Consider the following 27,618-nt stretch of genomic DNA (forward strand, 5'->3'; position numbering starts at 1 on the left):
CACGTGAGCTTCAAGATGGCGGCGCCCGGGCGCGAGGCGGGGGCTGACCCGCGAGGGAAAGGTGTGGTGCCGGTGGGAGCTGGGGAAATGCCCAAGGTAGGCGGAGACCCGGGGTGGTTGGGACCATGGTTTCTGCAGCCTCACTGTGTTGGCGGGCCCTTCTGAAATGATGCAAGTACAAAGGGTTTGAAAATCTGAAGAGAACAGTTCCCAAGGGCAAGGGTCTTTCAGCGACGTTCCAGGCGCCCTGGGAAGAGGCGGAGAGAAAGTAGGAGACCTCAAGTCTCGTCTTGACCGCTTGCCGCTTGTGTTCTCTTGCCCCTGAGCCTTTGCGCGGGCCTCGCCTTCAACTTGGAAGAACTCCCAGCACCTCTTCCTCCCACCCCAGCCCCTGCCAAGTCCTCCTCTTACATCTGTATTGTTTTGATCGATTTTGCTATAGGCAGCGGCACTGGGTGTTAGACCAAAACCAGGGTGCAACAACCTCGGGACTTGGGTTCTGGCTAGGAAAGAATTCAGGGCAAGACCCAAACTGTAAGAACATGTATTTGGCAAATCACAGAGGTAGGGGAGTCAATTCCTGGGAGAAATGGGCTTAGGAAACAAGTTATGGAGGGAAAGGAAGGGCCCTTGCAGTGTGGGCGTGAGGAAGCCGAAGGGAAGGGAAAGGCTCTGCAGCTCCTGCAGGGCGAGCAGCCGGTCCTGTCCCTGGGGTTTGAAGGGTGGAGAGTTGAGGGGCAGTCCGGACCCGGGAGAAGATCTCAGGAGAGTCAGCGGCTTTCCCGGTGTGCCCTCTCAGGGTTGTGGACTCCACTGACCGATTGGCGGCACCAGGATAGGGGTCTTTCCATGCAGCTGGTCCCAGCTTCAGCCTGGGCTGGTTTTGTAGCTGACCTGGGCCTGGAGCTGAAATACAACAGGCATAGATGTTATCTATAGGGAGGAAAGGTCAGGGGTCCAAACCATGTGACCAACATGCTAGGGCTGTGGTCTGCAAACTGCGGCTCCCGAGCCACGTGCGGCTCTTTGGCCCCTTGAGCGTGGCTCTTCCTAAGCCTTAGGAGTACCCTAATTAAGTTAATAACAATGTACCTACCTATATAGTTTAAGTTTAAAAAATTGGGCTCTCAAAAGAAATTTCAGTCGTTGTACTATTGATATTTGGCTCTGTTGACTGATGAGTTTGCCGACCACTGTGCCAGGGGAAGAAAAGTCACCCTGGGGCGAGGTCCCACCCTACAGGTGATTGTCCCTTGCTACCACCTAAGGCTTTCCACCCTAGTGACCTTTTGTACCTGGCCCATCATCCTTGCTCTGCTCATGTCTGTCTAACCACCTACCACAATTTTAGAGAGAGATTGGGGGTGAGAGAGAGAGAAACGTGGATTTGTTCCACTTATTTATGCATTCATTGGTTGATTTTTGTAAGTGCCCTGACCAGGACTGAACCATAACCTTGGCTATGGGACCACACTCTAACCAATGGAGCTACCCTACTGGGGCTCAGTATTTGTTTAAATGTCGCTTACTATGGAAAACCTTCTTTACACTTTCCAAGCTAGGTTAAATTTGGCCTTTCTTATGTTTTTTGTTTTGTTTTGTCTTTATGACACACTAGAGCAGTGGTTCTCAACCTTCTGGCCCTTTAAATACAGTTCCTCATTTGTGACCCAACCATAAAATTATTTTCGTTGCTACTTCATAACTGTAATGTTGCTACTGTTATGAATCGTAAATATCTGATATGCAGGATGGTCTTAGGCGACCCCTGTGAAAGGGTCGTTTGACCGCCAAAGGGGTCACGACCCACAGGTTGAAAACCGCTGCACTAGAGGCCTGGTGCACGAAATTTGTGCACTGGGGTGGGGGGGGGGTGGGGGGAGGCCCCTCAGCCCCGCCTGCACCCTCTTGCAGTCTGGGAGCCCTTGGGGGATATCCAGCTGACAGGGAGTGGGCCTAAGTTGGACATCCTTAGCACTGCCTTGGAGGTGAGAGAGGCTCCCGCCACCGCTGCTGCGCTTGCCAGCCATGAGCCCGGCTTCTGGCTGAGCGGCGTTCTCCCTGTGGGAGCGCACTGACCACAGAAGGCAGCTCCTGAGTTGAGCATTTGCCCCCTGGTGATCAGTGTGTGTCATAGCGACTGGTCGTTCCGCCCTTTGGCCAATTTGCATATTAGCCTTTTATTATATAGGATTCATTCTGTTTAAATTACCTGCCTGTTTGTCCTGACCTCCCTCTGGGTTGTGGATTCCTGAGGACATGACTACATCTTGATTATCTCAGTGGCTATCAAATGAGGAATGAATGTGATATAAAACTGAAGGTCAGGTGACACAGTACTATAAAAGCATTACATAACCATAAAATACTTTACAAACTATAAACCGTCATAAATTCACACTTTCTAGTATATTGAGTGGCCTTGGACTAATTTTGATATAAAATGTTGGTTATAGCAAAATCGTTACATTTCAGTACTTGTTAAAAGTCTATCAGAAAGCCCTGACCGGCTCAGTGGATAGAGCATCGGCCTGCGGACTGAAGGGTCCCGGGTTCGATTCCAGTCAAGGGCATGTACCTTGGTTGCGGGCACATCCCCAGTGGGAGGTGTGCAGGAGGCAGCTGATCGATGTTTCCAACTCTCTATCCCTCTCCCTTCCTCTCTGTAAAAAAATCAATAAAATATATTTTTAAAAAAAGTCTATCAGAAAGTTACCCATCTATTTTTGCTTTAATAACAGTGCCTTCCAAAGACTAGGCAGGCACTCAAATATTTGCTGAACTGTTGAGTATTTTAGGATTATAATCATGGGTGCCTGTGTTCCCTACGTACTAAGAATGTAGACAAGGTAGAAGGATGATACACGTCATTGCCTGAAAGTTTTCTTTGTGGGGAGTAAGGAATTTCAGTGAGTTAGATGATAGCAAAACATAAATTTATCCAAGGTTCCTGATTATCATGTTACTGACATCTGCCTTCCTAGAACATTATAGACCTCCCTCAGATATTACTATCTCTTCTCTTCCATTTCCCATTTAGATGTCAGAGGGAGGCAAAAGATTAAGTCTAGTCCCTGAGAAACTGTAATTTGTAATATTTTCCTTGTCCTCCCCAGATATTTTTAAAAAGAAAATAGGACTACCTGAGTACAGCCTGTAATGATGCAGGGAAGGAAACTGGCCCATTATCATTGTGTAATACCATACACCAAAGGTCAAAGGAGCCCATATCTTCAGGATGCTGATACCGGAGATGAATTGGCCTGGCCTTTCATTAGTTAGGCTTAGTACTGCTGCATATCACTTATTCAGTTATGTTCAACATGTGTCCATCGACTACCAACATAAAAAGAATAACTGGGCCCTAGCTGGTTTGGCCCATGGACTGAAAGGTCCCAGGTTCGATTCTGGTCAAGGGCATGCACCTCAGTTTCAGGCTCCATCCCCAGCCCTGGTTGGGGTGTTTGTGGGAGGCAACCAGTTGACGTGTCTCTCTCACATCAGTGTTTCTCTCTGTCTCTGCCCCTCCCTTCCACTCTCTCTAAAAGTCAATGGAATAATATCCTCAGGGGAGGATTAACTACAACAGAAAAGAATCACTGGTGCTACTAAAATGAAGATTTCTAGGCTTCACTCTACTCCCACTGAATCCACATATCTCAGGAAGCTCAAAAGACTGCATTTGGAATAAATTTCCAATGTGATTCTTGTGCACACTAAATGTTGAGAATCACTGACTTAAGTATCTTCTGTGTTACTATACTCAATCCACTCTAATTCTCTTGCCCTGTACTCCTGAAATATGAGATTTAGTCTGTGCCCTTGACTAAGTTTAATGTTGCTAATGTGGAGGTTGGTATAAATTGTGAAGGGCCATGGATTTTTAATATCTATTCATTGGCTAACCTGGAGTCTCATAACGCTTGTGTGACAAAAAGATTTAATAAATGTTTTTATTTAAAATTTTCATGGAGATCTGAGAGTCTTACCCAGAACACAACATTCAAAAAGGAACCTTTCTGAGGATCTAGTTTTTTGTTTTATTTTGTTTTCCCACTGGTTTCTGTTAAGATGCTATTGGCCAAATCCTCGAGGTCCCTTGACATTGACAGCCATCTCTTCATACATCACACTTGGGACACAGGAACCTTCCAGCCTAGAGCCCAGTGCCATGGGTCCTGCTCACTGGTGTGCCACACAGCAGTTTCCAGTCAAGTCCCTGCTTCGCCCTGGGTACTACTAAGAAGCCGGACATGTTACTTATATCATCTGGAGCCGTGATCCACTATCTCTTCCAAGCCTGGAACACTGTCCCTCTTTCTGAAGTTCTCTCTCACTGTTCTCCAAGGCAATCCTGCTCTCTCCCATCTCTCCAGGAAACTCAACATAATCTCCAAAATGAGCGCAGGCTTTCAATCTCTTTCATAGGATAGAGATTGTTGTCAAGAAGTAGCTACTGTTTTCTTCCAGCTCTGATAAAGCTAGAGCAAGAACTGCAAAGGGCCTGGCTACCTTTGGGAAAACTATAAGGAAAACATAAATATTTCATCAAGTTATCCTTTTATACTATGTCCTGAAGCAAGTCAACCTTTCTCAACCTTATTTTTCTCATCTGTAAAATTGGAGATGATTATTGTCCTACCAACTTTTCAAAATTATTGTGTGAATCAAAAAAGCCACTGTCTAGCAGAGAGTCAGAGTTCACTAAATGTTGATTGAATCATTAACGAAGTAGGTAAAAAGCAGATAATACTTGACACATTACTAGAGTCTAAATGTTTTTTAATCGGAATCTGTAGAATTTATAAGGTTTAATATTAATATCATTAGCTATTATGGTTCTCCAATTTTGTGTTTTCCAGGACATCAAGATGGCAACATACACACGTGGTCAACTCAGCCCCTCTCTAGGAGATAAAGAACTCGGACCGATGGTCATTGAAATCATAGAAAAAAAAATTGAGTATCTTAGAAAAGAAAAGTAAGAGACACACGCAGACTGAAAATCAATTACTTTTTTCTGCAGATCTCTATTTCTGTTGTTTCTGAATATCTAAGATTCTCTTAACTTTATTGAGTTGGTTATGAAGAAAACTTATTTTTTTTAAAAATGGAGAAAAACATGGGTAGATGAAAATAGTGGTCTGTTAGAATATTGGAACTGTGGATAATTACTTTTGCTTCTTAAAAAATGGCCAGAATTGTTATTGAAATGTTATTTGTGCAATAAACATTTAAAAATTAAAAGTAATTAGGAAAGCCTGGCCAGTGTGGCTCGGTTGGAGAGTCGTCCTGTACACCAAAAGATTGTGGGTTCGATTTCCAGTCAGAGCACATACCTAGGTTGCAGGTTTGATCCCTGGTTGGGCACGTACAGGAGGCAATCGATTGATGTTTCTCTTTCCCCCTTCCTCTCTCTTTAAAATCAATTTTAAAAAAAACAACACATATCCTCAAATGAGGATTAAAAAAACTTTTTTTTTAAGTAATTAGGAGTATACCATTTGGAGGCTACTTATATTTCATTGATGATCAGTTGTAATTAAATTCAGTTTAGAATTGATTACCTTAACCACAGTGCTGAGTTCAATGAACAGGAATATAGATTCTATGATGTACATATAGTTTCACATTACCATTTTGACTTTTAGATTTTTAGCACTCCAAAATAAAATCAAAGATGTTGACCATATACCTTATACATTTCTGGATTGGGGTATGGATCAGAATAAGTGAAACTAGATCTAGCAAATCTCATTGGATGAAGTTTTGGAAATCCTTGACAAATTACTTTAAATATATCTGGACTAATTAAAAACTAATTATTTTTTAGAAGGCCTAACCAAATATAAACAACTTTTTTATTCAAATGACCTTAAGAGCAGTATTCTTGGATTTACATATAAAATTTGGCTATATCAGAACATATTCATTATTTCTTTGTGGCCAAAATGTATTCTCTTTAAAAGAGCTCCATTTTAGAACCACTGTAAATATTCTCAGAAAGAGAATTATATCCTCTGATTAGAATGAAAGTTCCATGAGGAGTAGGATTTTTTTCTTTATTCACTGCCCAGTCCTCAGCATGTAGAAAATATGTTTCATATAGTAAGTGTTCAGAAATACTTGATGCTGAGTAAATATGTAATAACAAATGACTACCCAAGAAAAGATATTTCCATTAGGAAAATATGTTAACCTTGATTATTGTTTTTCCATTAGTACTTTAAATATACGTGGGACACTGCTCGTTGGAACAACAGCTGGTTTCTCTGGAATATTGGCAAACTTCCTTTTCAGACACTGCTTCAAGGTTAAACATGATGCTTTGAAGACATATGCATCATTGACTACACTTCCATTTTTGTCTTCCTTAGTTACGTATAAGTTCCTTGTTACAGATGCTTTGTATTCAGGTAAATTTAAATTCATTAAAGTATAATGTGTTCATGTCTCAGTAAAATTACTCATTAATATATACTGTTGCTACTGCTAATAATAATCCCTTACATTTGTGTATTGCTTTACCACTTACAAAGTACCTTCACATATATTGTCCTATTTCAGGAGGTCCCACAACAGACCTCCTAATCAGACAGGGCAAGTCTTTCTTACAGATAAGCAGCAAAAACAGAGACACGTTCAAATCTAAGAAGCAGCATAATATACTGAGAAAAAAGCAGGCTTTGGCAGATTACACACAATTTCAGATCCTAACTCCTTGAATTTTGTGACATTGGGCAAGTCACTTAATCTGAGACTCAATTGAGTCTTATCTATGAATTAGGACTAATCATACTTACCTCACAGGATTGTGAGAATTAAGATTGTGTATGTTAAATGCCTAACATAGTATCTGGTATATTATGGGCTTCTAATGTTATTTCCTGCCTCCTCCCATTACCTTAAGTTTCACATCTAGTAATTGATGGAACCTCTCACCCCTGTTCATTAGATCCCTGCTTAAATCTCTCTTCCCCAGGGAAACCTTCTCTGATTCCCTCAAGGTTTTTAGATACATTCTCTATACATTTTACCTTCAAAGCATTGTGCACCCTTAAAATTATTTATAAATATTTTTCAAATGTCTTTCTTTCCTGATTGATTAGCCTGAAGGTTAGATATTGAGTCTCTTTTATGCAACTCTGTACCTCTAGCACTTAGCATATGCCTGACACCTAGACAATAAAAATGTATTAACCTAGAATCCAGAGGTCTGGTGACCTAGTTTAACTCTTTAATACAAAGTTGTTTCTGCAGCAACCATACATCTAAGAGATAACTTTCCTAATGTAAAGTGTAATAAAAGCACTTTTAAGACATGGTGCATTTAGTCCAGGGGTGGGCAAACTTTTTGACTCGAGGGCCACAATGGGTTCTTAAACTGGACCGGAGGGCCGGAACAAAAGCATGGGTGGAGTGTTTGTGTGAACTAATATAAATTCAAAGTAAACATCATTACATAAAGGGTACGGTCTTTTTTTTGTTTGTTTGTTTTATTCATTTCAAACGGGCGGATCCGGCCCGTGGGCTGTAGTTTGCCCACGGCTGATTTAGTCAGTCGTATGCCATAGACTGAATTTCTAATATTATTCCTACTATTTCACTGTGGTTGAGGACAGTGCAGATAACTACTCTTCGAGGGCACACGACTTTCTTAATGTTTATCCTGAGTTTTAAAGGGAGATCAAATTTACTTTTGTTTTCCAGATAATATAAGCGTGGAAGAATGTGCTCTGAGAAGTTCACTGGTTGGCATAGTATGCGGTGTTTTATATCCAACTGGTTTGGCTTTTTCTAAAAATGGACGTCTGGCAGTAAAGTAAGTCTGTCTATTCCTTCTCTTCTTTACTTGTTTAAAAAATATATATATATTAGTAAAGTCTCCTTATTCTTTAGCTGCCACATTTTAATCATTTTAGATAGCTAACTTTGAACCTTTTTTGCTAGCTACATGAAAGACCTAGAATAGAAATTATCAGTGTAGGAAAAATCAAATTTTTCATAGAATATGCATCCAGAAGTACTTACCTATTTTTCCTTTTTAGGTACCATACTGTTCCACTGCCACCAAAAGGAAGGGTTTTACATCACTGGCTGATGCTTTGTCAAACAGATATAAAAGGAATGCTGATTCCTCTAGCCTTTCAGATAGTCTTTGGAATATACCAGGGTATACAACATTATGCAGAATTTCAGAGTACGTTAGAGAAAACTGTACATGAAGATTAACCAAGTAGTGAATGGATTTTTTTATGGTGAGGACTCAGGTTTTGCTGAAAGAGTTCAAAGTAACTCTGGACAATTAGTTTCTGTTCTTTTGCCTAGTGTATAGCAGGTTCTCAATAAATATTCAGAAACTCAATAAATAAATGTAAGTTTTTTCTTTCTTCCTCATTGAATATGGAAATGGGTTTAGGCTTCAAGTTCTGATCTGTACATTTATATACTGTCATTCATCAAACATTTATTGAGCAACAACTGCCTCTCAGGCACTGTGTTACATGTAATAAGAAATGGTCCTTATCCAGAAGGAACTCACAATTAGAAGATAAATTAAACATATGAACACACAGCATGAGAGAGTTTGAGAGGTATACACGTAATTCTATGGGCACATTGAGGATGTGGATCTTAACTATTTGGGCAGAAGGGAAAATTATAGAGAAGAAGTGACATTTGACCTACATTTTTAAGACGTTGAAAGTTCATAAGAAAGCAAAATACAGAAATAGCATACAGCCCATTCCTTCACTCTAAACTGATTCAGCTAGCTTCTTATAGTTAACACATTCTTTTCACTGTGCTATTTAAAGAACATATATTGAGTGCCTACTGGCTATGCATTTATACAGGCACCAGGGGTAGTCCCTACCCGCAACAAGTTTAAAATCTGAAGGAAGAAATCAAAGCATGCATCTTTAAGTCTGCTAGAGCATTCCTGAGCTACACATTTATCTTACTTTAGGAATAAACACTGTCTGATGGAAAGAAAAGATACAGAATGGAACCCCACAGCCATTCTCCTTGTCTTAACCATATTCATAGTGAGATTAAAGATTTGATCATCTGAAGCTTCAAGCAACCCAAAGCAGAAATGGAAGTCTTAGTAAGGTAATTATGGCATCATATATAACAAAGTAAAATACGTGTACTCTTTTGCTAATGAAAAAACAAAGACTAGCCATCTAGCTTCATATTCTCAGAATAATTTATGATACTTGAAACTCTAAGGAAAGGGCAAGTAATTGGGGGTGGGGCGAAGGAGGCGCAGGGGGAAATCAAGTCAAATAGATAACTAGATCAATAGTATTCATATTTTAACTCTTAAAAAATTAGTATATGACTACATGAATACTTTCTCATTGTGAGCTACTCAAATGATCCAAAAATATATATACAAGGTGGGGCAAAAGTGGGTTTACAGTTGTATGTGAACACAGAGAATACTTGTATTATTATTTATTAATTGCATTATTTTCCATATGAGCAACTATAAACCTACTTTTGTATATATATTTATATATATTTACATATATTTATATATATATAAACCCACCCTGTATGTATATTTGCTATATAGAACAAGACTTGAAAAGTCCTCCTGCTCTCCCACTTCATCCTATTTCTACTCTATTCTCAGGGTAACCACTGTCAAGTTAGCATGCCTCTTGCAGTTTTCTTTTGTTACATATTTTTAAAATAAATTTTATTATCCATACATATTATGCTGAAAATTTTCACTTAACTATATGTCTTGGAGATCTTTCTAACTCATTACACATACCAACACATTCTTTTCAGTGGCAGTACATTCTTGATGATTCCAGTATTCACATAGGTGGTCCTTCCAGCACCCTGGTCTCTCTACCACTTATTCCCATGGTCATACTTTAGACCTGTCTGAAATAATAGTCAGTAGCCACTAGTCAGTATTTGAAGTGTGAATAATCTAAATTGAAATGTGTAAAATACACATCAAATTTTAAAGATTTACTATGTAAAAACATATAAAATATCTCATAATTTATTGATTACATGTTGAAAGGTTACTCTTAGTAATATTGGGTTAAATAAAATTAATTTTGTTTTTTTTAATGGGCCTACAAGGAAATTTCAAATTACTTACATAACTCACATTATATTTTCTTTTTTTTTCTTTTTTTAATTAAATCTTTATTGTTCAGATTATTACATTTGTTCCTCTTTTTTTCCCCCCCATAACTCCCCTCCTCCCAGTTCCCGCCCCACCCTCTGCCCTCACTCCCCACCCACTGTCCTCATCCATAGGTGCACGATTTTTGTCCAGTCTCTTCCCGCATCTCCCACACCCCTTTCCCCCCCAAGAATAGTCAGTCCATTCCCTTTCTATGTCCCTGATTCTATTATAATCACCAGTTCATTCTGTTCATCAGATTATTTATTCACTTGATTCTTAGATTCACTTGTTGATAGATGCATATTTGTTGTTCATAATTTGTATCTTTACCTTTTTCTTCCTCTTCCTCTTCTTAAAGGATACCTTTCAGCATTTCATATAATCCTGGTTTGGTGGTGATGAACTCCTTTAGCTTTTCCTTATCTGTGAAGCTCTTTATCTGACCTTCAATTCTGAATGATAGCTTTGCTGGATAAAGTAATCTTGGTTGTAGGTTCTTGGTATTCATCACTTTGAATATTTCTTGCCACTCCCTTCTGGCCTGCAAAGTTTCTGTTGAGAAATCAGCTGACAGTCGTATGGGTATTCCCTTGTAGGTAACTGAGTTTCTTTCTCTTGCTGTTTTTAAGATTCTCTCTTTATCTTTTGCTCTTGGCATTTTAATGATGATGTGTCTTGGTGTGGTCCTCTTTGGATTCCTTTTGTTTGGGGTTCTCCGCGCTTCTTGGACCTGTAAGTCCATTTCTTTCACCAGGTGGGGGAAGTTTTCTGTCATGATTTCTTCAAATAGGTTTTCAATATCTTGGTCTCTCTCATCTTCTGGCACCCCTATAATTCTGATGTTGGTACGCTTGAAGCTGTCCCAGAGGCTCCTTACACTATCCTCGCATTTTTGGATTCTTTTTTCATTTTGCTTTTCCGGTTGGGTGTTTTTTGCTTCCTCGCATTTCAAATCATTGACTTGATTCTTGCGCTCCTCTGGTCTGCTGTCGGGAGTCTGTATAATATTCATTATTTCAGTCCGTGTATGCTTAATTTCTAGTTGGTTCCCCAATATAACATCGAGGGTCTCATTAGTTTTCTTGTAGATCTCATTAAGTTTATCGGCGGCTTCTAAACAGTTCTTGAGAGACCTTAAAAGTGTGGTTCTGAACTCTATATCTTCCATTGACAATTTTGTCCTGTTTCTTTGTCTCTGCATTTTGTTATGCTTCCTTGGTGCACCCCCTAGTGGTCTTTGTTCGCAGTCTTATAGTTAAATCTTGATTGTTGTAGCTAATTCCAGGGAGGGTTTGACCTCCAGGCCAAGTGGCTATGAGAATCAGCTGTGTCAGCAGTGAGAGAACTTCTGTCCTCTAGGGAGGTGCTAATCTAGCCTTTGCCTGAGGCTATCCGGCAAATGCCTCTGTGCAGGGCTTGGGCGGGGTGGGTCGCACAGGATCAACAGGGTGGGCCGGAGAGAGCAGTTATGGCGGCTCTCAGTCCTGTCCCCAGGGGCTCTGCCTCTCTGAGTCCCAGCAATGGCTGCAAACCTCGGAGAGAAAGCTGCACTCGCTCTGACCGAAGCCAGACAGTCCCGCTTCTCCCGTTTGAGTCTGGGTCCCTAAAGACTCGCCCGGATCTGGAGCTCAGAGTCTGCGACTCCCTCCCGATTGAAAACGCCAACCACGCCCTCTGCCGCCAGCCCGCTCTGCACCTCAGAATTCGACTTCAGCATTGCGCCTCCTCTGAGTGTCCGTATGCGTTTCTCTTTCCTCCTAGTTGTAGGACTTCCACTCAGCCAGCGTTCCTGTGGTTCTGGGTGATGTCCCTTCCGTTTTTTGGTTTCACTTTTGAAGTAGTTGTTCAAAGCAGCAAACTCCGGCGTTAACCTATGCCGCCATCTTGGTTCTCCAACTCACATTATATTTTCATTTGAACTATGTTGCTCTAGACCTTGTCATTATCAATAAATTCAAATTCTTCACATTCTCAATTTTAAAATCCAATTTTATCACTAGCTCCTGTCCTTCGAGTTAATTTCATTCTCAGGCCACAACTCCAGCATTATTTCAGCCTCACAGGAACCTATAATCCATCAGTCCCACTAACTTTTCACTGTCCCTCATCTCCTCACATCCTTATTGCCTTTCTCCAGTTTCAGCCACATCAATCTTTTTTAAAGTTTCCCAATCTCGAGGTAAAAAGATAAAAACAAAAATGAGTCTAGCGAAAGTTGATATTTAAATAAAGATATTGGCATCTTGGTTTTCTTTTGTGAATTTTCTGTTCACGCCTTTTGACCATTTGAATTGTAGCTCTATAAATTGTTTTATTTCCTCATATGCTTACGTAGTAATCTGGGACTGTGAAAGCCGCGTCCTGCATGGCTTGGGTTCGGGACCTAGAGAAGGGCCACGCACAAATGAAGAGACTAGACAAGAAATATGAATTTGGAAATTACAGGGGGCCAGGCGGAGAGTCTTTCTCAAGAGGAAAGGCTTCACTGTTGCCCAGGCCCTGCCAGCTTTTTATTCAATTTTAGATACACGTATTGCCCTTATTTAGGCAGGCAATTCTGGTAGCAGACAGACTATCTTAAAGGTCAGTAAATATTAGTAAAGATTTACTTTGAGACTATTAGGTCAGGAAATTGCTTGAGCCACCATTGTCTCGACAGAACAATCGGTGCATAGCTTTTAGCCCTTGCCAAAGCTCAAGGTCAGCCAGCCTTCTGGGTTCCTTGTTTGCACTTTCCTGATAGTGTAGACCAGGTGTCCTCAAACTGCGGCCCGCCAAAAACATTTATCTGGCCCGCTGGGTGTTTTTGCCGCCGCTGCCTGTCCTGCTTAGCAGCTGACTTGTCCCGGGCCTGCAGTGAGCATGTGTGGAATGTCTGAGGGACAGTGAACTGGCCCCGTTTAAAAAGTTTGAGGACCTCTGGTGTAGACACTGGGTAGCTTCCAGCAAGGGACATAAAAGCAAGGTTGACTTATGTTCATCTCCCCTGCCATATGAAAGCAGAAGAGACTTGTATTTCACTCCATGATTTCAATTTGCCTTTTCTACAATAGAAAAAGCTGGGAATTCTTGCCAAAGTGGTTGTAATAGGTCTGAAAGAAGAAATTAAGGAAACCTTCATCTGAGTGAACCACAATGAAGAAAAGCAGCAAGAGGTGTTAGATACAGCCTGGTTCAAATCCTAGCTTCACTACCAACAAGCTATTTCACCTCTACATCTCAGTTCCCTCATCTGTAAAATAAGGAATAAAGCTTGTATTAAGTCATGATTAAATTAGTTCAAATACATAAATAAAACAAGAAGTCTCTGTGTTGCAGCCATTATTGTCACTGTTGTTATTACTGCATACATAGCCTGTAGTTATGAGTTTAGCATTTTCCTAGAAACATTATAAAGAAGCACAACAAAGAAAATTCACAAGATATATTTCATTTGAATGAATATGTACTCATTTATTCAGATGATATTGATTCAACAAGTGATGTATGAAACACATTGTATACCACACATTGGGCAAGCTACCTAAACTTTCTGACTATGTTTCCTCTGAAAACATACTAATAACTGCTTTGAAGTGAGGTTATAAAAACTAAAGGATATGGAACCATACCTGGTATATAGGAGGTGCTCAATAAATGTGTTTACGTCGTCTATTTTCCCTAACGGGTGTATAACAATGACTAAGATGTTGTCCCTGCTATGAGAACTTCCTTTCTCTTTTGTCTTTTCCCCCATTTCCTCCAACTGTGTTAACCATATGATTTTCCCTGCTTTTGCATCATATTCCATCACCCTGCATAGCTTGCAGTGTATTATATTGATTTTTCTCCCAGCTTTTATACAACTGTATTGTCTTTTGTAAACTATCCAGTATTTGAATTTCCAAGTTTAAGCAGTAATATAATGAAAAAATGTCTTTCTACAGATGTGGCTGAACTTAATAGAATTTGTTCACTCACCTACCTAAGGTGTCCATTTGATGTTGCTCAGTGGTTGAGTGCCGACCTATGAACCAGGAGGTCACGATTCCATTCCCTGTCAGGGAACAAGCCTGGGTTACCCCAGTAGGGGGTGTGCAGGAGGCAGCTGATCAATGATTCTCTCTCATATTGATGTTTTTATACCTCCTCCTCCTCCTCCAGTCCTCTCTCTATAACCAATAAAAACGTATTTTTAAAAAAACATTTCTCCAAAGATATATAGCCCATATTTTTCTACTTTTATCATCCTATCCCTACAAAGACAGTCACACTAACATTAATAAATATAAATAATTGAATCTTAGTAGTCTCTACCAGGTTCATTAAAGTAACAAAGCCCCCCTAAAGTCACCCCAAGATTAGGCATGGTAAAGAAAAGATTAGTGAACTTGAAGAAACAGCAATATAAACTTCAAAATGAAACTGGTAAAAAAGATCTCACTCATTTGTGGAATATAATGAACAACATAAACTGATGAACAAAAACATCCAGAGACAGAGGAGCATCAACCAGATGCTCCAACCTCAGAGGGAAGGTAGGAAGGGTGGGGATAACAGGGGAGAGATCGACCAAAGGACTTGTATGTATGCCTATAAGCGTAACCAATGGACACAGACACCAAGGGCGTGAGAGCATGAGCGGTCCTAGCTCTGAAAGCCAACAGTTTTGCTGTCCATGAGACTCACAAGACTACAGCAAACAAAAAGGCAGTTGTTCATGGGCAGAAACATTCCCTGCAGGTATCTCCCCAGTGCAGAGGGAGCAGGCAAAAATGTCCATCTCCCAGTTTTGGCCAGTTTAAAGGATACTGCCTGAGGTCAGAATTCTAATTTAACATGTCTAGGAGCCAACTGCAAGTCTTCCTGGAGACTAAGGAAGCTGGCAGACACCTTTCTACCTTCTCTCCTGAGGCCACTCCAAGTCACCAGTATCTCCCGGGAAGGAGCTAATACACACATCTGTACAACAGCTTTTGTGCTGCCACCCAAGGGACATGTCCCCAGATCTGGCTCTGGTAACCAATGAGCTTCCATTCACGAGCCCCACAGGACCATAGCAAACAAAGAACCAGCGCTTTTATTTATTTATTTATTTTTCCAGAGAGGAAAGGAGAGGGAGAGAGAGAGAAACATCAATGATGACAGAGAATCATTGACTGACTGCCTCCTGCACCCCCGCATCTCCCAGTGGGGTTCAAGCTCACAAACGAGGCCCAGGCATGTGCCCTGACCGGGAATCGAACTGAATCGAACCATGGACTCCAGGTTCATATGCTCAACCATTGAGCCACCAGAGCCAGGCAAGAACCAGTTCTTAACCCAGCCATATCTCCAGGGCTCAGCAAAGAGGGAGCAGGAAAAAAAAAAAATTCCTAATATTTCTCTAAAAGGGACCTATTCACATATTTTAAAAGACACTGCCTGATCAGGTTTCTAACATAGCAAACATCTAGGGCAGGGGTGGGCAAACTTTTTGACTCAAGGGCCACAATGGGTTCTTAAACTAGATCGGAGGGCCGGAACAAAAGCATGGATGGAGTGTTTGTGTGAACTAATATAAATTAAAAGTAAACATCATTACATAAAAGGGTACGGTCCTTTTTTTTTTTAGTTTTATTCATTTCAAACAGGCCGGATCCGGCCCGCGGGCTGTAGTTTGCCCATGGCTGATCTAGGGGCTAGCTGCAATCTGTCCCAGAGAGCAGGGAAGCCTGCGGACACCCCTTACCCACTTCCTCCAGCCTGCGCCAAGTCACGGTATCTCCCTGGAAGAACTTTTCAGTTAGATGTAGTCCCACTTGTTTATTTTTGCTTTTGTTGCCTTGGCTTTTTGTGTCAGATCTAAAAAAATCATTGTTAAGACCAATGTCAAGGAAACAATGCATTCTTAAACAACCAATAGGTCAAAACAATCTAAAGGAACTTAGAAAATATCTGGAAACAAACAAAAATAAAAGTACAACATCAAAACTTATGAACGCAGTACTAAGAAGTCTGTAGCAGTAAACACGTTAAAAAAGAAGGATCACAACTAAAAAATCTCAACCTACACCTCAAGGAACTAAAGAACAAACTAAACCCTAAGCTAGCAGACAGAAAGACATAATAAAGATTAGAGCAGAAATGACTGAAATAGAAAATAATATAAAAAATAAATAGAACTCTCAGTTGTTGTTTTTTAAAGCAGATTTACAAATCTGACAAACCTTTAGCTAGACTAAATAAGAAGGAAGACTCAAATAAATAAAACGAGAACTGAAAGCAGGGAGTTTACAACTGATGTCACAGAAATAAAAAGGAATATAAGAGACTCTATGAACAATTATATGCCAACAAACTAGATAACCTGGAAGAAATGAGCCCATTCCTAGAAACATGTAACCCACTGAGACTGAATCATGAAGAAATAAATTTGAACAGACATATAATTAGCAAGGAGACTGAAGCAGTAATTAAAACACTCCCAACAAAGAAAAGCCCGGGACCAGAAGAATTAACACCAATTCTCTCTAAACTCTTCTTAGGAATTGAAGAGGGGAAAAAAAATTGAAGAGGAGGGAACACAATCCTATGAGGCCAACATTACTGATACCAAAACCAAATAAAGACATAAAAGAAATATTAATTAATGTTCTTGATTAATCCTATATAATAAAAGCCTAATATGCTAAGTGTCCAGTTGTCTGGTGACCAGTTGACCATTCAACCAATCAAAGCGTATATGCTAATGATATGCTAAGGCTGATCAACCACTCGCTATGATGTGCACTGACCACCAGGGGGCAGACGCTCCAACTGGTAGGTTAGCTTGCTGCTGGGGTCCTGTGGATAGGGACTGAGCAAGATGGGCCAGACACGCCCTCGAGCCTTCTTGTGGTCCCTCCCCCGATGGCCAACCTACCGAGTCCGAGTCCCTGATCCTGCACCAGTGGGGTCCCTTGCCTGGCCTGCGCCCTCTCACAATCCGGGACCTCTGAGGGAGATGTCGGAGAGCCAGTTTTGGCCAGATCCCACAGGCCACTCCTAGCGGCATGAGCCTCTCCTGATTGGGACTGATTGGGCATGAGCCTGCGGCAGGCGGCAGGCGCAGTGGGGCCTGGATGAGCAGAAGTGGCAGATTGGAGCTGCAGATGGCCTTGGACTGTGGGTTTTGGCCCGATCCCCGAAGGACACCCCAAGGGACCCCACCCATGCACAAATTGCAAACTGAATTCAACAGCACATTAAGAGGATCACACACCATGACCAAGTACTTGGAATGCAAGAATAATTCAATATGCAAAAATAATCAATGTCATACACCACATTAACATAATCAAGGACAGCATGAGTATGGCAATCAATGCAGAAAAACTCAACGCTGTTTTATGATAATAGATACTCAACAAACTAGGAATAAAAAGAAACTACACCACAGAATATAAGCCTCATGAAAAGCCCACAGCTAATACTGTACTCAATGGTGGAAGACTGAAAGCTTATCCTCTATGATGAACAAGGCAATAACCACTCTTGCCAATACTATTCTACACGGCACTGAAAATTCTAGAAAAAGTTAGACAAGAAATTGTAAAAAAAAAAAAAAGTAAAATTATCCCTGCTCACAAATCACATCATCTTATAGAAAAAAAAATTCCAGAAAGAAAACTTACACCTAAAAACAATTTCATCAAAGTTGCAGAATACAAAATCAACACACAAAAATTGTGTTTCACTGCACTAACAACGACAAACCCAAAAGGGAAATTAAGAAAACAATCCCATTTACTATAGCATTAAAAAGGATAGAGTAATTAGGAAGAAACTTAACCTAGAAGGTTAACTTGGATTCCCTGTCAGGGCATGCCCAGGTTGTGGACTCCATCCCTAGTAGGGGGCATGCAGGAAGCAGCCAATCAATGTTTCTCTCTCATCACTGATGTTTATCTCTCTCCCTCTCTGAAATCAATAAAAAATATATTAAAAAATAAAGATGCTTTTATTTTCTGATTCATTGACTATAGATTATTTGACATCTGATAAATCCTTCTTCGCCACGGAGTCTTGGGGATTCTTCTCACCCTGCTCCCCTTGCCTTATGAAGTTGTTCTTTATCTGGAATACCACTTTCTCCTTTGCTAGAGCTCAATTATTTTCAAAGCAACCCTGGTAAGCACTTTCACTGAACGCTCACGTATTCACAAAGTAATCAGAGAAAATGTTATTTCCCCTGTTTTATAGATGAGAAAGAGGCTGCCAGGATGAGAACTGGGTCTATTCAGAGGCTTGGCCCAAGACTTTCATTCTCAATTGTCCTGACGAGTGGAGGTCCCGGGCTCCCTCCTCTCCAGTTTTTTCTTAGCCACATTCACCCACCCCTGCTTTTATCAGCAGTACGAGGAAGGGCACCAGGGAATCCTCAGAAAACAAGCTCCTTCTCTGGAGGTGCTGATTATCTTGAGGTGGGACAGACAACCAGATTGTAACGTGGCACAGGGAGCTCCAAGGGCAAAGAAAATCGAGGGTGCAAAAATATCTCAGCTCCTTTTTACTATAATTATTATTTCAGAGAGGAAGGGAGCGGGAGAGAAAAACATCAACGATGAGAGAGAATCACTGATCAGCTGCATCCTGCATGCCCCGCACTGGGGATCAAGCCCGCAACCTGGGCATGTGCCCTTAGCCGGAATTGAACCCGGGACCCTTCAATCCGCAGGCCGACGCTCTACCCACTGAGCCAAACCAGCTAGGGCTCAGCTCCTTTTTAATACCTTTTGAACCTAGCATCCACCGTATGCCAAGAGCTGTGCTGTTTTCTTATACCCCATGTCCACATCAGGAGATCTGGTCTATGGGTCTGGAAGTTAAGTAACGTGCCCAGGATAGGCGACCAGTGAAAAGGGCGGGTTTAGGGCCACTCGACTTTCCTCTGGGACTTTCCCGGTCTACAGGCTCTGCCCTCGGAGGCAGGGGAAGGTGGACAAACACTCCCCACGGTCGTCGGAGTCTCACCGCTCACACGCCCCGCACCTCGCTCGCTGGGAGCCCGCCCTGGGCAGGAAGTCGCTAAGCGTGCGGCCGGCGTCCCGGGGCCCAATCAGCGGCCGCGGTCCCGCCCCCTCCGAGTCACGTGTCGGCCAAAGATGGCTGCGCCCGCGCGAGCAGGGTGAAGGTTGCGGTGAGCCTTAGGGCCGAGGCCGGCCGGAGCCAGCGCCGAGGGCTGCAGGGAGAGCACCAGGTACTGCGTCCCGGGGGGGAGTGCAGGAGGTGCCTGGGGATCGGAAGCACAGCGGGAATGAGATCCCGGGACTGGGGCGGAAGGGGAGGAGAGGAGTCGGCCCTGCGGCGCCTGCCGTCTCCTTTTCCACCTTAGAAGAAAAGACCTTATGTTTAAAGCAAACCAGGAGGAAAACAAAACAAAACAAAACAAAAACCTGCACTTGAATTTAACCCCGGGCCGACTGCCAGTGCATAGGGTGCCCTGGGCCTAAATCTTCTGAGGCCCTACTTGCCTCATTGCCTGTCTCAGAGCCGTCCGGGGTGAGGAGCGATGGCCGGATATTCAGGGAAAAGGGATCATTCACGGTTGCCCTGCTCTGACACGCACCCCAGCTAGTGCAGGGATCAACACCATGGCCTGGGGGCCAGATGAAGCCTATAGTGTCTGTAGCCAGCCAGCTAAGAATGATTTCTTATATTTTTAAAAAGTATCCAACAAAGACTATCTATAGGTGACCTGCAGACCTAGAATACTCTTTGGCCCTTTAGAGGAAAAGTTAGCCGACTTCTGCTGTAGTGAAATTGTTGGGTGTGTGTCTTCTACTTACTGAATAATACCAAATTCCTTTCCAAAGTGGTTTCCCCCAAACTGGATATAATTTATGCTTCCACCTGCAACACTACTTACCCTACATTCTTGCCAGTAATTGAAATGGTCAGGGTGTGTGTGTGTGTGTGTAGCTAACCTAAGCCCACATATTCGTATTACTCTGGTTTTAATTTCTATTTCCCTGATTATGAGGTTAAGCACATTTTTATGTTCATTGGCTCTTTAGCTTTCCTTTCAGCAACGTGCTTGTTCAAACCTGTTTTCAGTTTTCCTGTTGGGTTGCTGGCTCTGTTCTTGTTGCTTTGTACTTTACACATCCTGGGTACTAACTACTCTTGTCAATTATATTGCAAACATTACTCTCACACTAGCTTATCTTTATGGTGTCTATTGATGAACACAAGTTCTTAATGTTAGTTTAGTATTAATCTTGTGATTTTTGGTGCTATTTGCAAATTAAGATTATTTTTTAAGGGTTATAAAAATAGTCTGTATTCCTAGAAGCTCTATCCACTGCTTTTCATGTTCTGATTCTATTTCACTTAGAATTCATTTTGGGAAGGGGGAAGGTATGGTGTGCTGCAGATTATGAATTCAATCTATATATCTAATTCTCTTGAAATTATTAATGGTCTTCAAAAGGCTTTTTGTAAGCCCTTTTGTTTTCTCTAGATATACATTATTGAAAAATGATTTTATTTTTTTTAAGGCTCAAGATGGAAAATCATGAATCAGATGATACTTTCCAGAAAGAACACATTTTGGACATCATAAACAGAAAAATTAACCAACTTCCAGAAGCAGAAAGGTAGGATCCCATCTTAATTTGAAAACTGTCTTTCACTAGGTGAGTATTGTCTCCGGTTTACTTGGTTTCTGTGTCGATGACATAGACCAGCGGAAGAAGACGGAACGTTTCCTCGCCGTGAGAAACCGAGGCCCAGCACAGTGGGCCGTCCAGCTGGAAGTCAGGGCGAGAATCCGCATCTTTGGGCACAGCTAATTATGTGCTGGCTCTCATTTTTCCCGTTTGGCTTAGAGGATAGTCAAATGTACATCTGTGGGCTCATTACAATATCAAAGCTTTAGGATAGCTTTTAATGTCTTTAATTCATATGATCATTATGCAGACCATGATAGAGAAGGCCGATGAACACACATAGCTAGACAAGGAATCTCAAGAGAATGGGATCATGGTTAAAAGATCTTTAAGGTGTTATTAAACAGAAAAAGGCTATGTAGGAAATGTACTGGTCTGTGAAGACAACAGAATGAGCTACAGTAGTTTCTATTTTTTTTTTTTAATATATTTTATTGATTTCCCACAGAGAGGAAGGGAGAGAGAGAGAGAGCTAGAAACATCGATGAGAGAGAAACATCAATCAGCTGCCTCCTGCACGCTCCCTAGGGATGTGCCCGCAACCCAGGTACATGCCCCCGACCGGAATCGAACCTGGGACCCTTCAGTCCGCAGGCCAACGCTCTATCCACTGAGCCAAACCGGTTTCGGCTAGTAGTTTCTTTTTGGAAAACAGATTTAAGGTAGAAAAGACCAAAAGGAAAACACATAGTAATCCTGGTGCATGGTGATGGTAGGGTGGTGGCAGTTGAGATAAAAATTGGATGGGTTTGAAGTACAAAGTAATTTTACACACCATATATTTATTGCCACTTGTTAACTTTGGTCTTGTATTTTACGTGTTTAGTTCATATGTCTAGTTATTTTATGTACCTTATAAAATGTCATGAGTGGCTAGTTTTATAGGCACTTTTTTTGGAAAATTGGTAAAGGGTCTACTAGATAATTTTGTACTTACTGATTTATTAACTAAAAAAATGTAACTTAAAGCTATAGTAAATTAAAACCTGGTTGGGAGATAACAAACTGCTATTCAGATTCCAGTTGTATTTGTTTTGTTTACATATTTTTATATTTTACAGTAATATATTAAAATATGTAAAATGTGTGGGCAAATTATTTACTTCTGAGCATTCACTCTTACGATTAAAATAGAGATGATAAATATTGAACAGGATTGTTATGAAGATAAAATAACAATATTTTAGAGGAAGTGTTGAAATTTCTAACTCCCACAAAAACATTCGTGTTTTTTGTTGTTTGGTGGGTTCTTCTCTAGGCTCTTACCACTCTTTTTTTTTTTTTTTAATATATTTTATTGATTTTTTACAGAGAGGAAGGGAGAGAGATAGTTAGAAACATCGATCAGCTGCCTCCTGCACATCTCCCACTGGGGATATGCCCGCAACCCAGGCACATGCCCCCGACCGGAATCGAACCTGGGACCCTCCAGTCCACAGGCCGACGCTCTATCCACTGAGCCAAACCGGTTTCGGCTCTCACCACTCTTTAAAAATTATGTTAAGTTACTAAACTGCCTCTCTCCTATTGCTATTACCATTTATTCAGACATGTTTTATCTTGTTTACATGTCTTTCATCCTCTAATTATAAAACTGAAAACAGTGAAGGTTGATGGTAAATGTTTTTGCCTTGAGCAGCAAGTCTGTCTATAGTAACATGATTGCGTGAAAGGTTAAGAAAAGTAATATCTTTTAGAAGCTCCATTACTAATTAACTAGGAAGTCAGAGAGATCATTGTGTGGCTAGTTTGGCTAAGAATAATGGAATTAGAAAATAAATATATTAAAAGAGACTTTGCGACAAGGGATGGGTGCACGATGCAGTGTGCAGATGGTGTTTGAAAGAATGCTCAGAACATGTTTTAAATTAGCCCATACCGTAGCTTAAAAACCACGTCTTATCTCAAAACATCAATTTATTATTATTTCAATGGGTTGTTATAAGGTTATCCCTTACATGTTAGTCCTCTTCCAATCCCTGAATCCTGAAACTAATGCTTTAGGGATGAACTGAAACATTATCTTCACCTCTTTGAATGCCTTCTGTGTGTCAGGTGCTATTGAAACCAAGAGGAATTTGTATCCATTGTCCTCAACTTGTTTACAGTGGGGAACACTAGTGGAGAGCTCCTGTAATGTGCTGTGCTAGAGAAGAAGTACTGGCTATTTTGGGAGCCTAGAGTAGAGGCATCCAAATCAGACTCTTCAAGCTCTTCCTGGCTATCTATAGTTGAGGGAAATTTCTGTACTAATATCTTTTGCAAAATCACAAAGTATACTTAGTAAAATCTAGATGTATCATTGTACCCTTAAGTGTTACCAAATTCAAAAGCCTTTTAGAATAAAAATCTGTATGTAAAACATTTTAAAGGTTTTTTGTTTTATGGAGCTATAAGGGATAAATGTATCCTGTTAAGTCCTGGTTGGTTCTCTAACATATGCCAGAAATGTTGGGAGCTTCCTAACACACAGTAGAGCCAAAGAAATTACTATTTTCTTCTTCACCCACTCAGGAATGTACTTGAACATGGATCAACATATATTGGACTTAATGCTGCTCTCTGTGGCCTAATAGCAAACAGTTTTTTTCGACGCGTCTTAAATGTGACACAGGCTCGTATAGCTGCTGGTTTACCAATGGCAGTGATCCCATTTTTGACCGCGGACGTATCTTACAGAAGTGTTGTAAGTTTACCATTGAATACAGGTAAATTCCATTTCACTATCCCCATGGTTTGATTTGGTATATATTATTTGCACCTTATATGCTGGGGTCCAGCCCCAGTGGTCCAGGGGTTCCCAAAGGTGTGGACGGAGTCGGCGAAGAACGTTTTACACGGAGACAGCGTTCAGAACTCTCTAGCTTTCCTTAGTCTCCGTGGATCTTCCCTGTGCCTGGCTGAGGCCTCAGAGAGGGAGATCCCAAGGCAAGCTGAGACTTTATTTTATAGTGAGAGGTAAACAAGGCAGTGGTTACCAAAGTTACACTGTTCTTGTGAGTTGCACTTGTTTGCACCATGGTTATACTTCCTGCACTTCCTCAGCCTGTTAGCTTCCCAGATAAGATCTAGGGAGTGTTATAAGGTCAAGCCTAATTATGCTAAGAGGACTGTGCCCTCTAAGCTGGGAATTGTTTGTGACTTTGCCCACAGGTCAGTCCGAGGCTTAACCCTATAGCCGCTCCCTGCACTTATATTATTAAAATGGCAATTCATATTAGTATGGACTACCAAACAAGTGCACATACATGGCAGTTCTAAATACTTTACTTTACCTAACTTATCTTTCATACAGTGCTTAGAATAAAGAATATTTTGAAACTTAGTTTTAAAAAATGCTGACCGCCTTAGTTTTTTTTAAAAAAAAATTTACAGAGAATTCCTTAAAGGGAAAAAATGTTTTTATGGGAATTGTAAACCTCTCAAAGCACTTCATGTACATACCAGAATTATTAAATGTATGGAGATTTGATTTCCTTTTGACAGTTTACCATGTGTGCCAAGTGCTTTGAGTATAGCTAATCATGAAAAAGGTTTTAATAATTTAAAGTAAAGTATTACTACAAGTGGTGGTGGAGAGGGAAGGAACTCATTTAAATTCTCTTCTGCTAAGTGCTGCTCTCAATTTGTTTAAATTATGAGTTTTGCTTGAATCCCTATAATCACTGTGGAAAGAACTTTTATGATCCAGGGAAACCTACTGCCTAATGAATTGAACAGACTGACTGAGGAAAACATTAAGTTACAACTTACCTTTCTATTTTTAATATACTTTATACTAATTTGGAAATGAATAAAGAATTTCATAAAGTCACACTATGTAATGTAAAAATATAAGATGAAGTATAAATTGTAAAACAAAATTCCCATAGATTAAAAGTTTAATACATGTGCAGTAAGCTGAATGCAGCGCAAACCGAAATTATATTCAGTCAAGTTCAGAAAAAATTAGAGAATTTTTCCTAGGATGGTCATCAGTTACTCCTAGCTATTTTAGGTTATCTGTACATTTAATTATACCTTTTAACATGCTTTACAGAATTGCATTTGCTCTATCACTGCCTGAAAAACTGAGTCTTTGTGACACATATAAGGCAGCGGTTCTCAACCTGTGGGTCGAGACCCCTTTGGGGGTCGAACAACCCTTTCACAGGGGTTGCCTAAGACCATCGGAAAACACATATATAAACAGTGGTTCTCAACCTTCCTAATGCTGCGATCCTTTAATACAGTTCCTCATGTTGTGGTGACCCCCAACCATAAAATTATTTTCGTTGCTACTTCATAACTGTAATTTTGCTGTTATGAATCGTAAATATCTGATATGCAGGATGTATTTTCATTGTTACAAATTGAACATAATTAAAGCATAGTGATTAACCACAAAAACAGTATGTAATTATATATGTGTTTTCCGATGGTTTTAGGCAACCCCTGTGAAAGGGTTGTTCAACTCCCAAAGGGGTCTCGACCTACAGGTTGGCGACCCACAGGTTGAGAACTGCTGATATAAGGGGACCTTGCACTCATGTTTGCTTGACTATCATGATCTTCATCACCACAACTTATTTGTTTTCTAGGTGATTTGCATTGTGAAACCTGTACCATAATACGAGGTGGATTGGTTGGACTTGTTTTTGGTGGTCTGTACCCTGTTTTCTTGGCTATTCCTGTGAATGGTGGCCTAGCAGCCAGGTAGGATTCTTTGTTTTCTCATAATCACTGAAAAACTTTAATATATAAATGATTACCTAGAAAATATGTAATTTAAAACAGCAAATACATTTTCTACAGCATTGTTACCTTTTGATTTGAAGGAGTTCAGACTTTTTCTTTTCCTTATAAATAACTATTAAGAATTTGAAAACAGTTCTTGAAACTTACCACACTGTACCTCTTGGGTGTATAGTTCAGGTTGGTAACCTTAATTTACAGTTTACGTTAATTTAGAACTTACAAAGCTACAAATATTTTTAGCTCTAAAACCATCCTATATAATAAAAGGCTAATATGCAAATCAACTGAACAGCAGATCGACTGGTCACCATGACACACACTGACTACCAGGGAGCAGATGCTCAACCAGGAGCTGCCCCTTGGTAGTCAGTGTGCTCCCACAGGGGGAGCGCTGCTCAGCTAGAAGCCCTGAGCCGGGCTCGCGGCTGGCAAGTGCAGCGGCGGTGGCAGGAGCCTCTCCCACCTCCGCAGCATCGCTAAGAATATCCGACTGATGGCTTGGGCCCACTCCTGTGGGACCAAGCCGTCAGTCGGACATCCCCTGAGGACTCCCAGAATGTGAAAGGGTGCAGGCCAGGTTGAGGAACCCTCGCCCCCTCCCCCCCCAAGTTCACAAATTTCTAGTGTTATATATACAATGTTCTTAAGAATTTGAGCACTTCCACTAAGAGCATTTCCATCAGAAAATGTCTAGCTATAAGCCTTCTACTCCAAAATAATCGTTTTTCTCTGAACTCTTATATCAAGCAGTCTATGCTCTATGAGCCTCCATTGGTGAACTGAAGAGGCAAAAAAAAAAAAAAAAAAAAAAAGCCCCAAAGAGACAGTTTTGAGGACTAATAGTAGTTATGCCTTAATCTTTAAACTATTTAACTTCTGAGATTAATACATACATTGTATATTGGTTTGCCACTTGACACAACGATCTTTTCTAGTGAACTGTTCTTAATATTTTCTTACAGGTATTCCTCAGCCCCGCTACCGGAGAGAGGAAACATCTTAACCTACTGGATCAGAATTTCTCAACCTATCTTTAGAAAGATGTTATTTCCCATTTTGCTCCAGACTGGGTTTTCAGCATACCTTAGTTCTAGGCAATATAAACTACTTATAAAGGCTCTTCAATTACCTGAACCTGGCCTAAAAATTCAGTGATTGTTAAGCAAATGTGTACACAAAAATAAAACTGTAAGAATAACCAATGTCTACTATATGAACATCTATATATATAAGCCGGAACGACTGGTCGCTATGACGCTCACCACCCAGGGGCAGACAATGCAGGAGCTGCCCCGTGGTGGTCAGTGCGTTCCCACAGCCAACCTCTCTGGGCCAGCCAACCTACCACGGTCCTTCCCCACTCCGGCCAGCAGGCCCCATGGTCCGATTGGGGACGGCCCCTGGGGCTGGGACAGGGAATTGGGGATGGGTGGCAGCGGATGTGGCCCCTTTCCCAGGAGGGCAAAGGGCTGGCTCCCTCCTTGGGGCCAGCAGCCAATCTCCTATGTTCTGTCCCCACTGCCACAGGCCCTGATCGACCCGCCACAGTGGCAACATAGTGACAAGGGAAGGAGGAGGGGGGAGGCAGGGAACTGTGTGGTGGTGGGGCGCCGACAACGGTGGCATCAGTGTGTTCCTTCTGTGCCCGGCCACCATCGCCTCCTCTCCGGCCTGGCCCTGGTAGCCAGCCAGGCCTAGGGACCCCAACCGTGCATGAATTTCATGTACTGGGCCTCTAGTAGACTTACAATTTATCACGAGGTACAACTCTAATGAGACCTACTGAATACCACTAAAGGCTACCCACTTAAGAGCATAACTTCTCTAGTTTGCCCAGTAGTGTCTTCACACTTGCTCGATGCCTTTAAACTAGGCAGAGTTTGATCTTTAACAGAAAAAAAAACAAAACAAAACACAACCATAAAACAGTTTACAGTGAAGACTTCATAATGAATCCAGACAGGAATGAAAATGGGGGGTGGAGTGGGAATATCAGGATACCACCAAATGTTATTTACACTTCAGTTTCCTAATTCATTGTTTCCACTGGTA

The 27,618-nt window shown here is 41.2% G+C and overlaps 2 protein-coding genes and 1 long non-coding RNA gene across 6 annotated transcripts; 2 read left to right on the forward strand and 1 right to left on the reverse strand.

The window, feature by feature from the left end:
• TMEM126B (transmembrane protein 126B) lies at positions 1–13,479 on the forward strand (the record flags this gene model as incomplete). 4 transcript variants are annotated; one of them, XM_081099448.1, is made up of 6 exons in its annotated part: positions 1–96; positions 4,863–4,981; positions 6,223–6,416; positions 7,711–7,822; positions 8,969–9,114; positions 13,213–13,479. In XM_081099448.1, the coding sequence occupies 5 exons, from the start codon at positions 16–18 to the stop codon at positions 9,063–9,065; spliced, it is 603 nt and encodes a 200-aa protein (XP_080955574.1). In that variant the 3' UTR covers positions 9,066–9,114; positions 13,213–13,479. The 4 variants fall into 4 exon arrangements, with proteins under 4 accessions (XP_080955574.1, XP_080955572.1, XP_080955573.1 ...); XM_081099446.1 differs by lacking the exons at positions 8,969–9,114; positions 13,213–13,479 and adding an exon at positions 8,049–8,363 and having other exon boundaries at positions 12–96; XM_081099447.1 differs by lacking the exons at positions 8,969–9,114; positions 13,213–13,479 and adding an exon at positions 8,049–8,363 and having other exon boundaries at positions 16–96; positions 6,301–6,416.
• LOC308524850 lies at positions 531–19,163 on the reverse strand. The gene is made up of 3 exons (XR_013996433.1): positions 19,133–19,163; positions 14,120–14,195; positions 531–906 (listed from the first exon to the last, which is right to left on the reverse strand). It is a non-coding gene; the product is annotated as an uncharacterized lncRNA (long non-coding RNA).
• On the forward strand, positions 18,833–27,449 carry TMEM126A (transmembrane protein 126A). Its single transcript, XM_081099450.1, has 5 exons — positions 18,833–19,358; positions 20,659–20,757; positions 23,344–23,537; positions 25,410–25,524; positions 26,529–27,449. Exons 2-5 carry the CDS (start codon positions 20,666–20,668, stop codon positions 26,719–26,721), a joined length of 594 nt encoding a protein of 197 aa, XP_080955576.1. The 5' UTR covers positions 18,833–19,358; positions 20,659–20,665; the 3' UTR covers positions 26,722–27,449.
• The last annotated feature ends 169 nt before the right edge of the window (positions 27,450–27,618 follow it).

Source organism: Myotis nattereri, assembly GCF_964212035.1.
Source record: "Myotis nattereri genome assembly, chromosome: 9".
In the NCBI taxonomy this organism is placed as follows: domain Eukaryota; kingdom Metazoa; phylum Chordata; class Mammalia; order Chiroptera; family Vespertilionidae; genus Myotis; species Myotis nattereri.

Coding starts and splice junctions, on each gene's coding strand:
- TMEM126A (XM_081099450.1), top strand. CDS start 20,666: ATGGAAAATCATGAATCAGATGATACTTTCCAGAAAGAACACATTTTG. Junction 20,758..23,343: donor CAACTTCCAGAAGCAGAAAG/GTAGGATCCCAT, acceptor TCACCCACTCAG/GAATGTACTTGAACATGGAT. Junction 25,525..26,528: donor AATGGTGGCCTAGCAGCCAG/GTAGGATTCTTT, acceptor ATTTTCTTACAG/GTATTCCTCAGCCCCGCTAC.